This window comes from Octopus bimaculoides, chromosome 19 (assembly GCF_046866305.1).
Source record: "Octopus bimaculoides isolate indiv1 chromosome 19, ASM4686630v1, whole genome shotgun sequence".
NCBI lineage: Eukaryota > Metazoa > Mollusca > Cephalopoda > Octopoda > Octopodidae > Octopus > Octopus bimaculoides.
The window spans coordinates 46,151,879-46,169,336 of NC_142946.1; the positions used below are offsets into that span (position 1 = coordinate 46,151,879).

Here is a 17,458-nt window from a genome sequence, read left to right on the forward strand (position 1 = left end):
TCATCGCTTGACAACCGATGGTGGTGTGTTTAGGTCCCCGTAATTTAGCGGTTCGGCAAAAGAGACATAAACACACCAACATCGGTTGTCAAGCGATGGTGGGGGAACAAACACAGACATGCAAACACAGACACAAACACACACACACACACACACACACATATATATATATATACGGCAGGCTTCTTTCAGTTTCCGTCTACCAAATCCACTCACAAGGCCTTGGTTGGCCCGAGGCTATAGTGGAAGACACTTGCCCAAGGTGCCATGCAGTGGGATTGAACCCAGAGCCATGTGGTTGGTAAGCAAGCTACTTACCACACAGCCACGCCATGTTTAATTTTTTTTGTGTGTGTACTTCTTATGAAGTTCTAACAATTTCTGGTTGGTGATAATCATGTATAGCACTATTTCATTCTTTTTAGACCTCTTCAGCATGCTATAATCTGTAATTATTAGACATATTACAAAATGAGATATTTCATTAAAATTAAAGATGAAATTTATTACAATCTCAAGGAAATGCATGGAATTTTTTTCTTTTCTTTATAGAACATTGGTAGTTTGGAATTAAAGAGAAATAATATTCTTAGTGTTTATTTACATCCAGAGTAATTACCATTTCCAGGTAAATTCTACTTCACCAAAGATGTGGCAGACACGTGCAAGAGACAATCCAAAGATGAGATCAGAAAACGAATTCTCTGTGAGAACTAAAAATAGTTGCTGTATGTCTGGAGTGATTGGTTTGATGTGGTAGCTGCAAGGATAATGGAGAGAAAAAGCATGTTACAGTAGTGGGTGGGGGCTGAATATACCCAGACATTTCTCTAGCAGTAGAGAGAGAGCAATAACTATGAGAGAGAGTATCAAAGTCATTATGATCTTCAGTTAACAGTTCATAAAAGGACTGCCCCGCATTACAAGCTCTCTGTAAAATATAGGTTTCCATTCATCCGTTCAACCTTTTTAAATAACACTGGCATTTAATGAGAGAAAAAATTGAAAATATCGATCATTTTATGATATTGGAAATATTGATCTATTTATATATATATATGGCCATGAAATAAGATTCGGGGTGGAATAAATCAATTCTTCTTTGTCTTAGGACCCCAATCAATAATTCCAATGTCTTTCTGATATGCTGTGGAGTTTATTAAACATAGAATTTTAATCAAAGAAAACAGATTATTTAACCAAGTCAAGTAAACTGTAGCACGCACACACACAAACACACATACATACATGACTGTGTTTGGTTTATCTAACACACAAAATTTTAACTCTGTAGCTTTATAGAATGCCATACCACTCCTAGATTTTGGTACGGTGCTGTGTGTGAACTTTGTTGAAGATTGTCTTTAATAAGCGTGAGTGATGAAATGCCATAATTTAACAGAGTAGATTCCAGGATAACACATACAAACAAACCTTGTAACAGTACAATCCGTCAGTTTTCCAAAGTCTGTAAAACCATACAACTGAGTTAGACATCATTTTTGGTAAAAATTGTTCCGTGCCATTACGACTGTCAGTTGTGTTCTATATTACTATGATCACATGATAATTGTATTTGTATGCGACGAACAACAGTGATTAAGATACATTGCCACCTGCAACGTATAATTTAGCGTGTGGAATGTAAGCAAAGGTATGTCATGACATGAGAAGATCTCGTGTCTGGTGAAGAACAACTGAGTCATGCTTCCAGCAGAAACTTTGATGAAGAAAAACAAGAAAAAAGCATTTTTCCTTTTCTTTTGTCCATGTTCATCACGTATGATATTTCTCTTTGTTTCTTTCTTAATTAATTAGATCAATGGTGGAGGCGCAATGGCCCAGTGGTTAGGGCAGCGGACTTGCAATCATAGGATCGCGGTTTCGATTCCCAGACCGGGCGTTGCAAGTGTTTATTGAGCAAAATCACCTAAAAGCTCCACGAGGCTCCGGCAGGGGGTGGTGGCGAACCCTGCTGTACTCTTTCACCACAACTGTCTCTTACTCTTACTTCCTGTTCCTGTTGTGCCCAGACCGAGCGTTGCAAGTGTTTATTGATCAAAAACACCTAAAAGCTCCACAAGGCTCCAGCAGGGGATGGTGGTGAACCCTGCTGTACTCTGTCACCACAACTTTCTCTCACTCTTACTTCCTGTTTCTGTTGTGCCTGTAATTCAAAGGGCCAGCCTTGTCACACTGTGTCACGCTGAATATCCCCGAGAACTACATTAAGGGTACATGTGTCTGTGGAGTGCTCAGCCACTTGCACGTTAATTTCACGAGCAGGCTGTTCCGTTGATCGGATCAACTGGAACCCTCGACATCGTAAGCGACGGAGTGCCAACAACAACAATTAGATTAATGAGTGACATGTAACTGTGCAGGTTACGTAAATCAAGAACCAAAAGAGGAGTTGTAATATGTCTAATCACCACTCACAGATAACTCTTGGAATAGTTAGTTCCACATCAAACTTATGGTGAAGGTTGCAGTGAATTTATGTTTGGTAATTCCAGATATAATTATAAAGAAATTTTTAATATTACTTTATCGGTTAATACAGTTGCATCTGGGGAGTCATATTGTTTTAATGCCTTCTTATGTAACACACTCACAGGTTTGATTTCCACTCATTTATTATTTATATTTCTTTCCTTCCAAAGAATTAGAATAATGAACTGGGGTCGATCTAATTGACTGACCCCCTTCCCCAAAAATTTTGAGCCTTGTGCATACAGTAGGATAAAAAGCTGTATTTGACCCCAGCAGGATTTGAACTCAGAGCGTCAAGACCCAGAACAAATGTAAAAAGATCCACAATGCATTTTATCCGAAGCTCTAACAATTCTATTGATCCATATCCAGGAACTGTTTTAGAGGTTCTTTTACAGACTCAAGAACAGCTGGGCTTTATTTGAGGGAACTTAGGCTGCTATTTCGAGCAGATTACCAGGTATACAGAGGTCCCATTTTTGGCCCAAAGATGGCAGAGTTTTATTTGGGAGAGATTTTGCTGCTATTTCGAGCAGGTGACCAACAATATAAAGGCTCCATTGTTGGCCCGAAGGTGGTAGGGACTTGTTTAAGTGAGAATTAGTAGCTCTTTCTAGCTGATCGAGCAACCACATAGATACAACTTGTGTGAGTTTTTAATCTAATTCAAATTGCTGGCTGTGTCGCTTCCATTTCACACATCTTTAAATGATGATGATGATAGTGATGATGATGATGATGATTATGACGATGAACACGATGATGACAACGATGATGATTATGATGATGACAATAACGATGAAGAAGACACTGGTGACGATGATGATGAGGACGACAATGACCATCACCACCACGAGAACCACGATGCTGATGTTGATGATGATGATGATGATGATGATGACAACAACGACCACCACCACCACCACCATGGCGATGATGATGATGATGATGATGATGATGACTGCAACCACCATGAGAGCCACAACAGTGATGTTGATGATGATGATGATGATGATGATGATTACCAACATCCTTAAACAGATTCTGTCTTCTTTTGCTTCTTCTTCTTAAAAAGAAAAAAGAAAACCCCAAAAATCCTTGCACCAACTCTTCAGAAATCAATATTATTAATTAGCTGTTTATGAATCTGTGAATCCCCAAGAACTTAAAAATCTGAAAATCTAGTTTTAATTATTTTCCAATTATCTCTGTCTGTCAAAAAAAGAAAAAAAGAAAAAAAAGAAAAAAACCCATCTTAATTAATGTTTTCTTTTATTAGCAACAGTTACAACCAACATTTCTAACAAAAAGTCTTTATGGGTGCAGGGGTGGCTTTGCAACCGTGTGGTTTCAGGTTCAATCCCACATGTCAGTTGTTAAAAGGATCATTATTATTATTATAATTATTATTATTATTATTATTGAGAGCGGCAAGCTGTCAGAATCGTTAGCACGCCGGGCGAAATGATTAGCAATATTTTGTCTGCCGTTACGTTCTGAGTTCAAATTCCAATAACTGAAAACGAACTGCTGATTCTTTGGCCTTACACCTTTCTTACCTCTGATGTAATATATATATGTAGTACCCTTGTCTCTCTCTCTCTATATATATATATATATATGTATATATATATATATATATATATATATATATATATATATATATATGTATGTATGTATGTATAATAATAATAATAAATGGAGCAAAACGCATGTAAATAAAAGTTCCTTTAATTCCTACACATGTTTCAAAATAAATGAGAGCTCCTTCACAAAGAAGTAAGATCTGCTTTAGCATCACGTTTACAACCCCCTCCCTTTATACCTCTATGTAAACAAGCGTTCTTATTCCTAAAGCCCATGGAATAATATCATTGATCCCTTTATATCGCTATGTAAACAAATGTTCTAACGGTCACTGACCATGTAACATCTTTGCTCGTAAGTTACCTCATCATTTCGTTTTTGTCTTGCTATTATATGTTTTATTATGAACTCCCTGAAGAGAAATATATGAGGAATCCCAGCAGTTCTTACTTCTTTGTGAAGGAGCTCTCATTTATTTTGAAACATGTGTAGGAATTAAAGGAACTTTTATTTACATGCGTTTTGGTCCATTTATTATTATTATTCATATCTTCTCAAAATGTATCACTTTAACTTGGTATCTCTACCTGTAAAACGGCTGTGATATCTTGTTTTTTAGTGTAATTTTGCTTCCTCTGGTAACTATTAACATATTTACATTATCAAAGGTTTTTTTAATAACTGAGATATTATTAATATATCCATAAACTAATATATATATATACTCTTTTACTTGTTTCAGTCATTTGACTGCGGCCATGCTGGAGCACCACCTTTAGTCGGGCAAATCGACCCCAGGACTTATTCTTTGGATGCCTAGTACTTATTCTATCGGTCTCTTTTGCCGAACCGCTAGGTTACGGGGACGTAAACACACCAGCATCGGTTGTCAAACGATGTTGGGGGACAAACACAGACACACAAACATACACACACACACATATATATATACATATATATATACGACGGGCTTCTTTCAGTTTCCGTCTACCAAATCCACTCACAAGGCTTTGGTCGGCCCGAGGCTATAGTAGAAGACACTTGCCCAAGGTGCCACGCAGTGGGACTGAACCCGGAACCATGTGGTTGGTAAGCAAGCTACTTACCATACAGCCACTCCTAATACTTTATTAATTTGCCTGTACAGCTGGTATTTGCTGCCACTAGCAATGGTATTTTGATATTACTATTGCTCTCCTATTTACTTATATATATATATATACATATTACTCTGAAATAGAGACAGGTACCAACACTTCCATGAGGCATGCTTGAATAATTGTGAAAATCTCCTTACATGAAACCTTTGGTTGCCTTGTTAACCCACAATAAAGTGTATATGTATATATATATGTAAGAAGGTGTATTAGTTTGACACTCAGGAAAAATGGAAGAGTTTTTGATGTTTCGTGCCTATGTCCTTTTACTATATGTATGTATGTATGTATGTGTGTGTCTATGGCTTAGTTTTACTCTAGAAAAATGTTCCCACACCATAGTCTAATCACCATTTTCGATGTGAGTTTCCAGATAAAGTTTGTTATAACCTTGCCAATATTTTAGAGAAGTCACCAAGGCATGGCTGTATATTGATGTCACCAGGAAGGTATTAACAAATGAATTGTTTTATCACCTTTCAACTATTACAATAACAGTCCCAAAACAAGAAATTCAAATTTATAGATAACCCTAGAGCAATTTTTGATAGAAATCCCTGAAGATGTTGTAATTTGGTTCCTGGTTACCTTGATGGATCAGAACTACAATCAGTGGAATTCCAACTGTGGCCCTAATCCATCGCGACACCTCTGTATTTATATAGGTGTCTCTAGGATTACATTTAAACCGACCATATCTGGTCAAAATATTCTATCTGTTGTATGTTCAAATTGTCTAGATCTGGCCTCTCACACCTGCCCTACAATGTCACAATGAAAATAAACAATCACAACATCAAAATCTTAAAAGCTACAAGATAATGCATGATTAATTCTAAATAATGTGAATAAATAAATATTAAATTTCACTGAGTTATCTGAATGGTAAAGGGTTAAAAAACTGTGAGAAAATCTGACAATAAGTTTTGACTTCTATTTCATTGGGGTTTGACAATAACATTAGCTTATTCCAATAGCCATTTCATGTATTAGTCCGACAGGAATTGCCTCGAGCTTAAACTATGTTCCTGTGTCTCTGTTGCCAAATACAGAAAACTACAAATTCTAATCTTTTCTGATGCAATAAAACGGTAAAACTTTAAACCATGATAAAAATCACTGAAGTCTCTTTATACGAAACACATTTTTCTTCTTCTTTATATTTTCACTTTATTTTCAGCACTGAAAATGGTAGAGATTATAAAATAATAGAAGATTATTTAAATGTCACAACAAAGTAATTTCGAGAGAAAATCAGCTTTGAAAGAATTTACATAAAAATCTTAGAAAACTATGTTATTCTTACCACCTACGCATTCTTTTTTTTTTTTTTTTTTCTAAATAAAATAAGAAAATATGTCTAAAATATTCAGTACTGCAATATATATATATATATACTTATCTAACACTATGACAATGGTTTTCAAAGTAATATTAAGCTGCCATCAACACTTATATTGTAACCAGTACACTCATACCATCAGCCAATTCTCAAAATATACACCACTGTATTGTAATCATCACATTGCCGCCAACAGCCTTATGTTACAAGCTACAGCTTACATACAAAACCAGTGGTTCTCAACCAGGGTCCAGTTAAGATTTTTGGGTGCCCATGAAACAAAATAGTGAACTGGGGATCCACAGTAGTATTTTAAGGGCCCCTGGAAAATGTTTGCTTTAGATGTATGTATTGGTATTTATTTGAAGAAACAGCTGGGTTTCTTTCCCTGTTTTACATGGGTCAACCTACATGAGTGAATATGGGAAAAACTAAATAGGAATTTTGTAAGAAGTTTCTATAAAACATCGAATGGCAATGGAGATCTACCAGAATAAAGTAGTAATCAAAGGGGTCCTTAAATAAAATTAAAAAATGGTTGAGAACCCCTTCTTTAGATGTATTTATTGGAAGAAACAGCTAAGTTTCTTTCTCTAATGTTTTACATAGTTCAACCTACATAAGTTAATGTGTGAAGAACAGAATAGGAACTTTGAAAGGGACCCCGTGTTGGTAGTACGTAAAAAGCATCATCTGAACAGGGCTGATACCAGAACCCCCTGACTGGTTCCCATGCTGGTACAACATAAAAAACACCATCCGAATGTGGCTGATACCAGTACCCCACTGACTAGCTCCCGTGCTGGTAGCACATAAAAAACACCATCCGAATGTGGCTAATAATACCAGTACCCCACTGATTGGCTCTCGTGCTGGTGGCACATAAAATCCACTATCCGAACGTGATCAATGCCAGGCCAGCCTGACTGGCTCCTATGCCAGTGGCACATAAAAGCACCCACTACACTCTCAGTGGTTGGCGTTAGGAAGGGCATCCAGCTGTAGAAGCACTGCCAGATCAGATTGGAGCCTGATGCAGCCGCTGGCTCTCCAGACCTGTCAAACCGTCCAACCCATGCCAGCATGGAAAACAGACGACGACGACGATGATGATGATGATGATGATGTTTCTATAAAACTAATTTCTAAACATTAAATGGTAATGGGGGTCCACCAGAATAAACCAGTAATTAAAGGGGTCCATAGAGAAAAACATGGTTGAGAACTCCTGCACTATCACCAATAACCTATACTGTAATTATTACACTGCACGCTACAGCCTATGCTATAATTATGACACTTCTATCAACATGTCTTTTAATCATTTCACTGCCAGTAACAACCTATACTATAATCATTACCCTTTTACCAATAGCCTATACTGTAATCTTTAATTGCCACCAAGAGCTTATACTCTATCTAAGCCTTGTGAGTGGATTTCATAGAAACTGAAAGAAGCCTGTCATATATATATATATATATATATATATATATACACGCATGTGTGTGTGTATGTGTCTGTGTTTGTACTAGGCCGTCCTCAGTGTCTCGAGGTTGCCCTCAGTGTCTCGAGGCTGTCCTCAGTGTCTCGAGGTTGCCCTCAGTGTCTCGAGGTTGCCCTCAGTGTCTCTAGGCTGTCCTCAGTGTCTCGAGGTTGCCCTCAGTGTCTCGAGGCTCTCCTCAGTCTTGAGGTTGCCCTCAATGTCTCGAGGTTGCGCTCAGTGTCTCGAGATTGCCCTCAGTGTCTCGAGGCTGTCCTCAGTGTCTCGAGGCTGTCCTCAGTGTCTCGAGGTTGCCCTCAGTGTCTCGAGGCTAATCTCAGTGCCTCGAGGCTAATCTCAGTGCCTCGAGGCTAATCTCAGTGCCTCGAGGCTAATCTCAGTGCCTCGAGGCTAATCTCAGTGCCTCGAGGCAAATCTCAGTGTCTCGAGGTTGCCCTCAGTGTCTCGAGGCTGTCCTCAGTGTCTCGAGGTTGCCCTCAGTGTCTCGAGGTTGCCCTCAGTGTCTCGAGGTTGCCCTCAGTGTCTCGAGGTTGCCCTCAGTGTCTCGAGGTTGCCCTCAGTGTCTCGAGGTTGCCCTCAGTGTCTCGAGGTTGCCCTCAGTGTCTCGAGGTTGCCCTCAGTGTCTCGAGGTTGCCCTCCGTGTCTCGAGGTTGCCCTCCGTGTCTCGAGGTTGCCCTCCGTGTCTCGAGGTTGCCCTCCGTGTCTCGAGGCTGTCCTCAGTGTCGCGAGGCTGTCCTCAGTGTCGCGAGGCTAATCTCAGTGTCTCAAGGCTAATCTCAGTGTCTCAAGGCTAATCTCAGTGTCTCAAGGCTAATCTCAGTGTCTCAAGGCTAATCTCAGTGTCTCGAGGCTGTCCTCAGTATCTCAAGGCTAATCTCAGTATCTCAAGGCTAATCTCAGTGTCTCAAGTCTAATCTCAGTGTCTCGAAGCTGTCCTCAGTGTCGCAAGGCTAATCTCAGTGTCTCAAGGCTAATCTCAGTGTCTCAAGGCTAATCTCAGTGTCTCGAGGTTGCCCTCAGTGTCTCTAGGCCGTCCTCAGTGTCTCGAGGTTTCCCTCAGTGTCTCGAGGCTGTCCTCAGTGTCTCGAGGCTGTCCTCAGTGTCTCGAGGTTGCCCTCAGTGTCTCGAGGTTGCCCTCAGTGTCTCGAGGCTGTCCTCAGTGTCTCAAGGTTGCACTCAGTGTCTCGTTGCTATCCTCAGTGTCTCGAGGTTGCCCTCAGTGTCTCAAGGCTGTCCTCAGTGTCTCAAGGCTGTCCTTAGTGTCTCGAGGTTGCCCTCAGTGTCTCGAGGTTGCCCTCAATGCCAGCATGGAAAACAGACGTTAAACGATGATGATGATGATGATGTTTCTATAAAACTAATTTCTAAACATTAAATGGTAATGGGGGTCCACCAGAATAAACCAGTAATTAAAGGGGTCCATAGAGAAAAACATGGTTGAGAACTCCTGCACTATCACCAATAACCTATACTGTAATTATTACACTGCAAGCTACAGCCTATGCTATAATTATGACACTTCTATCAACATGTCTTTTAATCATTTCACTGCCAGTAACAACCTATACTATAATCATTACCCTTTTACCAATAGCCTATACTGTAATCTTTAATTGCCACCAAGAGCTTATACTCTATCTAAGCCTTGTGAGTGGATTTCATAGAAACTGAAAGAAGCCTGTCATATATATATATATATATATATATATATATATATATATACACGCATGTGTGTGTGTGTGTGTGTATGTGTCTGTGTTTGTACTATGCTTATCATCCACAAATGCTTGATAACCAGTGTTTGTTTGTGTCCCAGTAACTTAGCAGTTTGGGAAAAGAGACCGATAGAACAAGTACCAGGCTTTAAAATAGTTATAGTTACTGGGGATTAATTTGTTCGACTAAACCTTTCAAGGCGATGCTCCAGCATGGCCACGGGCCAATGCCTGAAATGGTGGGGGGGGGGGGAAGGTTAACGAAAATCACACAGACCTGATTTCAATGAATAAAAAAGCAAGAATTTTCTTTTAAAAAATTGGCGTTTATTAAGTCTTTCGAAGATTCTGACTGTGAGTAATTCTCAGAAAAACTTTACAATTGGTAAGGCTATCAATTTAGTTCTTCGAATGCATTAAAAAAAAAAACAACAAAAAAAAAACGGGGCTGGGGGTGAAATTAGGAGTGGTGGAGGTACACAACTGAATCAGAGTTACCTCCCTTCATAAACAGCAATTTAAATTATTGGAAATTTTTAATATTTCGTTATTGTTTCTTATTCATTCTGAAGTTTATTTCAATTCCATGTCTTTCTTTGTTTTGCTTCTTTTTCTTTTTTTGCTCTGTTGTTGTTGTTTTGATTTTTTTTTTTGTTTTTGTTTATTTTTGTGTTTTTTTTTTCTTTGATAATCTGATAATCTCTATCTTTTCTAAATTAAATTCTTTAGAACAAATATTGAATATTTATTAAATAAATGCTTGCATAGATTAAAGAAACCACAGAAAAAAAAAAAAGGAAAAAAAAAAATAGACAAAAAAAAAACAAAAATTTTATATTTTTACCGGTTCTTTCAAACTTTGAAAGCATTTTTGCTCGATAACTGAAACCAACTTAAATATCTGAGACAACCGAATGTAGAACAACTGTATTCACAGTTGTAGCCATGAGTACAGGAAATGAACCAGATGGTGGTCGGTGCTAAAAATAGCACCTAAACCTTTAATTTTGTATCATTGGAAATCACGGAAAAAAAAAAAAAAATTATCATTTGGTTTGAAATTAATAAAACTAAATTATGTAAATACAAAAGTAAATTTATTTATAATTACTTTAATTAACTTTAGACTAAAACAACAATTATTTCCAACAGCAAAGGAGGTAAGTATTTAACCATATATATATGTATATATATATACATATATATATATATTATAAGGTGTTTGTGTGTAATCTCAGGTAAAAAAAAAGAAGAAAAAAAAAACCATCCTAAAAAAAAAAAAAAAAAAAAAAAAAAAGGGTTTGAGAGCACAAGCTGAGTGGTCCCTAGAGTCTTGTTGGTCACTACAGGGCATGGTAGCAGCAGCAGCAGCAGCAGTACCCAAAATTGCTGGCAGCTGCTGCTGACTTCAAAGTCCAATCTGTTGGTTGGTCGAGCAGCTGCAAGGGAAATTAAAACATAAAGAAGAGCTGAGTCTGTTTTAAACAGCTAATACTGATGTTCTCGATTGAATCACATTGTGAAGTGTTGTGTGTAGTCGTACTCGATGGTGGGAATTACTGCCTGGACAAATTTTAGAAAGATTAATAGATACCTGTTGGAAAAGAGAGTCAAGGAAAATAAAGTAAAAAAAAACAACAAGAAACAAAAATGCAACAAAATATAAACATGAACCATTTTATATTTAAAAGATGAAGAACTATGTACATTATTTATATTATTCGCCATGATAGATCGCTGACCACTACAGACATTTTACTAATACATCTATTTGTTTTCAACACCACCTGCCTTCGTCTGTTGTTTTTTTTTGTGAATTCTCCCTATTTATATTATTTACATTTGACGGATATTTGTCCTCATCTTGTTTGTTGTTAACACAACGTTTCGGCTGATATACCCTCCAGTCTTCATCAGGTGTCTTGGGGAAATTTCGAACCTGGGTTCTCATTCCTAAGGTATTTTTCAATGTCATTATTATTGTTATTATTATTATTCAGGTCACTACCTGGAATTGATCTTGGAATCTTGGGGTTAGTATTCCACGCTCTTAACCACTATGTCATATGCCAGAGTTCAATTCCAGGCAGTGACCTGAATAATAATAATAATAATAATAATAATAATAATAATAACAACCGATAGAATAAGTACTAGGCTTACAAAGAATGAGTCCTGGGGTCGATTTGCTCGACTAAAGGCGGTGCTCCAGCATGGCCGCAGTCCAATGACTGAAACAAGTAAAAGAGAGAGAGAGAGTAAAGAGTAAGACATAACCGTTCAATAAAGGATACATGTGAACGCTGAGGTCACCGCCGCCTTCTGCTACTGTCTCGATTATCTTTTTCATCACTTCCGCATGTCTGAAAGAAATGCAAGAGAAACTGATTTATAAAAGCTTTCGGTACATTATTGAGTACAGTAAGGCTAAAGAGAGAATACAGAGTACAGTACGAAAGACTGGGTTGTTGTAGAGTACACAGGGAGTATAGAGGATGGCGTGGAGGGATAAAGAGTTTAACCCTTTCGTTACTGTATTTATTTTGAGATGCTTTGTGTTTCTTTCAATTAATTTTAAATATAATAAAGAATTTAGTAAAATAATTTTGTTATCATTCAGCTTGTGTTAGGAACATAAATTGTGACTAAGGTTTGGTGGAAGATTTTAATTCAGGACTTTACAACTCAAAACCAGCCTAAAGGACTATATTAAACATTTCACCAGGTATGAACATCATCTATATTGCACTCTCAAGTGTCTGGGGAGAAAGAGAGAGAGAGAGAAAGAGAGAGAGAGAGAGAGAGAGAAAGAAAGAGAGAGAGAGCCTATAAATGACTTGCAAAAGATTTTGAAAAGTAGAAACACACATACATACACACACACACACATATATATATATAAGTAGAAAAAGAAAATAGAAATAAAGAAAGCTTCTAACAATGGAGAAAGTTGAACAAAAACCTTTAAATTTTGCACCCAAAACAAAGGTTTTTCTAAAAAAATTCTAGATTGTTAGAAGCTTTATTTCCATTTTTTTTGTTTTTTCTATTTCTGTATGATAATGCTTCAAGTGAACAAGGCTCTTATTTACACACACACATACACAACACAAGATTTGCGTGTGTACATGTTTAACACAAACAAAGAATGACACCAGTGCTGACAAACAAGGGACATAATTCGTTCATTATCCTTTTTTTTTAAAAACATTTCTTCAAATAAGCCTCAAGCTAAATTCTATAATTCATTAAATAAAAAATATTCAATTTATTCCATTTCCTGTTTGTAACTTAAAAACAATTTACCCCCATAGTACTAGAAAAACACTACATGAACTAAACGTTTTTAAACCAGAGGGAAAACAGGGAATACGTGTAATATGATAAGAAAAAGGAATAGTCAAAGAACCTGGTTACCGTAAGAACCCATCTTGTTCTTTCCATTGTGAATGGATGGCTGGCAATAGATACCAGCTCTATATGGGAACGTTTCTAGATAGATCTGCTTCCTATCCCCATCTGTCTGTCTGTCCATCCATCCATCCATCTATCTATCTATCCAAACTTAGATTCCCAGATAAATCCAGCACTTATTCCTATCTGCTTGTTTGACTATCGATCCTAGAGAGATCTGAGAGTTATTCAGTGTCTCCAGGCTGCCCTCAGTGATTCAAAGCTGCCCTCAGTGTCTCGAGGCTGTCCTCAGTGTCTCGAGGCTGTCCTCAGTGTCTCGAGGTTGCCCTCAGTGTCTCGAGGTTGCCCTCAGTGTCTCGAGGTTGCCCTCAGTGTCTCTAGGCTGTCCTCAGTGTCTCGAGGTTGCCCTCAGTGTCTCGAGGTAGCCCTCAATGTCTCGAGGCTCTCCTCAGTGTCTTGAGGTTGCCCTCGGTGTCTCAAAGCTCTCCTCAGTGTCTTGAGGTTGCCCTCAGTGTCTCGAGGTTGCCCTCAGTGTCTCGAGGATGTCCTAAGTGTCTCGAGGTTGCTCTCAGTGTCTCCAGGCTGTACTCAGTGTCTCGAGGTTGCCCTCAGTGTCTCGAGGTTGCCCTCAGTGTCTCGAGGTTGCCCTCAGTGTCTCGAGGTTGCCCTCAGTGTCTCAAGGCTGTCCTCAGTGTCTCGAGGTTGCCCTCAGTGTCTCGAGGTTGCCCTCAGTGTCTCGAGGCTCTCCTCAGTCTCTTGAGGTTGCCATCAGTGTCTCGAGATTGCCCTCAGTGTCTCGAGGCTGTCCTCAGTGTCTCGAGGCTGTCCTCAGTGTCTCGAGGCTGTCCTCAGTGTCTCGAGGCTGTCCTCAGTGTCTCGAGGTTGCCCTCAGTGTCGCAAGGCTAATCTCAGTGTCTCAAGGCTAATCTCAGTGTCTCAAGGCTAATCTCAGTGCCTCAAGGCTAATCTCAGTGTCTCAAGGCTAATCTCAGTGACTCGAGGTTGCCCTCAGTGTCTTGAGGCTGTCCTCAGTGTCTCAAGGTTGCCCTCAGTGTCTCAAAGCTGTCCTCAGTGTCTCAAGGTTGCCCTCAGTGTCTCAAAGCTGTCCTCAGTGTCTCGAGGTTGCCCTCAGTGTCTCGAGGTTGCCCTCAGTGTCTCGAGGCTGTCCTCAGTGTCTCGAGGTTGCCCTCAGTGTCTCGAGGTTGCCCTCAGTGTCTCGAGGTTGCCCTCAGTGTCTCAAGGCTCTCCTCAGTGTCTTGAGGTTGCCCTCAGTGTCTCGAGGTTGCGCTCAGTGTCTCGAGATTGCCCTCAGTGTCTCGAGGCTGTCCTCAGTGTCGCAAGGCTAATCTCAGTGTCTCAAGGCTAATCTCAGTGTCTCAAGGCTAATCTCAGTGCCTCAAGGCTAATCTCAGTGCCTCGAGGCTAATCTCAGTGTCTCGAGGTTGCCCTCAGTGTCTCGAGGCTGTCCTCAGTGTCTTGAGGTTGCCCTCAGTGTCTCGAGGTTGCCCTCAGTGTCTCGAGGCTGTTCTCAGTGTCTCGAGGTTGCCCTCCGTGTCTCAAGGCTGTCCTCAGTGTCTCGAGGCTACCCGCGGTGTCTCGAGGCTGTCCTCAGTGTCGCGAGGCTAATCTCAGTGTCTCAAGGCTAATCTCAGTGTCTCAAGGCTAATCTCAGTGTCTCAAGGCTAATCTCAGTGTCTCGAGGCTGTCCTCAGTATCTCAAGGCTAATCTCAGTGTCTCAAGTCTAATCTCAGTGTCTCGAAGCTGTCCTCAGTGTCGCAAGGCTAATCTCAGTGTCTCAAGGCTAATCTCAGTGTCTCAAGGCTAATCTCAGTGTCTCGAGGTTGCCCTCAGTGTCTCAAGGCCGTCCTCAGTGTCTCGAGGTTGCCCTCAGTGTTTCGAGGCTGTCCTCAGTGTCTCGAGGTTTCCCTCAGTGTCTCGAGGCTGTCCTCAGTGTCTCGAGGCTGTCCTCAGTGTCTCGAGGTTGCCCTCAGTGTCTCGAGGCTGTCCTCAGTGTCTCGAGGTTGCCCTCAGTGTCTCGAGGCTGTCCTCAGTGTCTCGAGGTTGCCCTCAGTGTCTCGAGGTTGCCCTCAGTGTCTCGAGGTTGCCCTCAGTGTCTCTAGGCTGTCCTCAGTGTCTCGAGGTTGCCCTCAGTGTCTCGAGGCTCTCCTCAGTGTCTCGAGGTTGCCCTCAGTGTCTCGAGGTTGTGCTCAGTGTCTCGAGATTGCCCTCAGTGTCTCGAGGCTGTCCTCAGTGTCTCGAGGCTGTCCTCAGTGTCTCGAGGCTGTCCTCAGTGTCTCGAGGCTGTCCTCAGTGTCTCGAGGTTGCCCTCAGTGTCTCGAGGCTGTCCTCAGTGTCGCAAGGCTAATCTCAGTGTCTCAAGGCTAATCTCAGTGTCTCAAGGCTAATCTCAGTGCCTCAAGGCTAATCTCAGTGCCTCAAGGCTAATCTCAGTGTCTCGAGGCTAATCTCAGTGTCTCGAGGTTGCCCTCAGTGTCTCGAGGCTGTCCTCAGTGTCTCGAGGTTGCCCTCAGTGTCTCGAGGTTGCCCTCAGTGTCTCGAGGTTGCCCTCAGTGTCTCGAGGTTGCCCTCAGTGTCTCGAGGTTGCCCTCAGTGTCTCGAGGCTGTTCTCAGTGTCTCGAGGTTGCCCTCCGTGTCTCAAGGTTGCCCTCCGTGTCTCAAGGCTGTCCTCCGTGTCTTGAGGCTGTCCTCAGTGTCGCGAGGCTGTCCTCAGTGTCGCGAGGCTAATCTCAGTGTCTCAAGGCTAATCTCAGTGTCTCAAGGCTAATCTCAGTGTCTCAAGGCTAATCTCAGTGTCTCAAGGCTAATCTCAGTGTCTCGAGGCTGTCCTCAGTATCTCAAGGCTAATCTCAGTGTCTCAAGTCTAATCTCAGTGTCTCGAAGCTGTCCTCAGTGTCGCAAGGCTAATCTCAGTGTCTCAAGGCTAATCTCAGTGTCTCAAGGCTAATCTCAGTGTCTCGAGGTTGCCCTCAGTGTCTCAAGGCCGTCCTCAGTGTCTCGAGGTTGCCCTCAGTGTCTCGAGGCTGTCCTTAGTGTCTCGAGGTTTCCCTCAGTGTCTCGAGGCTGTCCTCAGTGTCTCGAGGCTGTCCTCAGTGTCTCGAGGCTATCCTCAGTGTCTCGAGGTTGCCCTCAGTGTCTCGAGGCTGTCCTCAGTGTCTCGAGGTTGCCCTCAGTGTCTCGAGGTTGCCCTCAGTGTCTCGAGGCTGTCCTCAGTGTCTCAAGGTTGCACTCAGTGTCTCGTTGCTATCCTCAGTGTCTCGAGGTTGCACTCAGTGTCTCAAGGCTGTCCTCAGTGTCTCAAGGCTGTCCTCAGTGTCTCGAGGTTGCCCTCAGTGTCTCGAGGTTGCCCTCAGTGTCTCGAGATTGCCCTCAGTGCCTCGAGGCTGCCCTCAGTGCCTCGAGGCTGCCCTCAGTGCCTCGAGGCTGTCCTCAGTGCCTCGATGCTGTCCTCAGTGTCTCGAGGTTGCCCTCAGTGTCTCAAGACTAATCTCAGTGTCTCAAGGCTAATCTCAGTGTCTCAAGGCTAATCTCAGTGTCTCGAGGTTGCCCTCAGTGTCTCAAGGCTGTCCTCAGTGTCTTGAGGTTGCCCTCAGTGTCTCGAGGTTGCCCTCAGTGTCTCGAGGCTGTTCTCAGTGTCTCGAGGTTGCCCTCAGTGTCTCGAGGCTGTCCTCAGTGTCGCAAGCTAATCTCAGTGTCTCAAGGCTAATCTCAGTGTCTCAAGGCTAATCTCAGTGTCTCAAGGCTAATCTCAGTGTCTCCAGGCTGTCCTCAGTGTCTCAGGGCTAATCTCAGTGTCTCAAGTCTAATCTCAGTGTCTCGAAGCTGTCCTCAGTGTCGCAAGGCTAATCTCAGTGTCTCAAGGCTAATCTCAGTGTCTCAAGGCTAATCTCAGTGTCTCGAGGTTGCCCTCAGTGTCTCAAGGCCGTCCTCAGTGTCTCGAGGTTGCCCTCAGTGTCTCGAGGCTGTCCTCAGTGTCTCGAGGTTGCCCTCAGTGTCTCGAGGTTGCCCTCAGTGTCTCGAGGCTGTCCTCAGTGTCTCGAGGCTGTCCTCAGTGTCTCGGGGTTGCCCTCAGTGTCTCGAGGTTGCCCTCAGTGTCGCGAGGCTAATCTCAGTGTCTCGAGGTTGCCCTCAGTGTCTCAAGGCCGTCCTCAGTGTCTCGAGGCTGTCCTCAGTGTCTCGAGGCTGCCCTCAGTGTCTCGAGGCTGTCCTCAGTGTCTCGAGGGTGCCCT

At 41.7% G+C, this 17,458-nt stretch overlaps 1 protein-coding gene across 1 annotated transcript in view; it reads right to left on the minus strand.

Moving 5' to 3' along the window:
• Positions 1–11,108: 11,108 nt before the first annotated feature.
• The window catches only part of LOC106877727 (ubiquitin-like-conjugating enzyme ATG3), a 32,091-nt gene continuing 25,741 nt past the window's right edge, over positions 11,109–17,458 (minus strand). The window contains exons 9-10 of the mRNA XM_089337541.1: positions 12,091–12,159; positions 11,109–11,390 (exon numbers count right to left, since the gene is read on the minus strand). Coding sequence (XP_089193667.1) covers positions 11,309–11,390; positions 12,091–12,159 — 151 coding nt within the window. The 3' untranslated portion in view covers positions 11,109–11,308. The remainder of the gene's footprint in view (positions 11,391–12,090; positions 12,160–17,458) is intronic.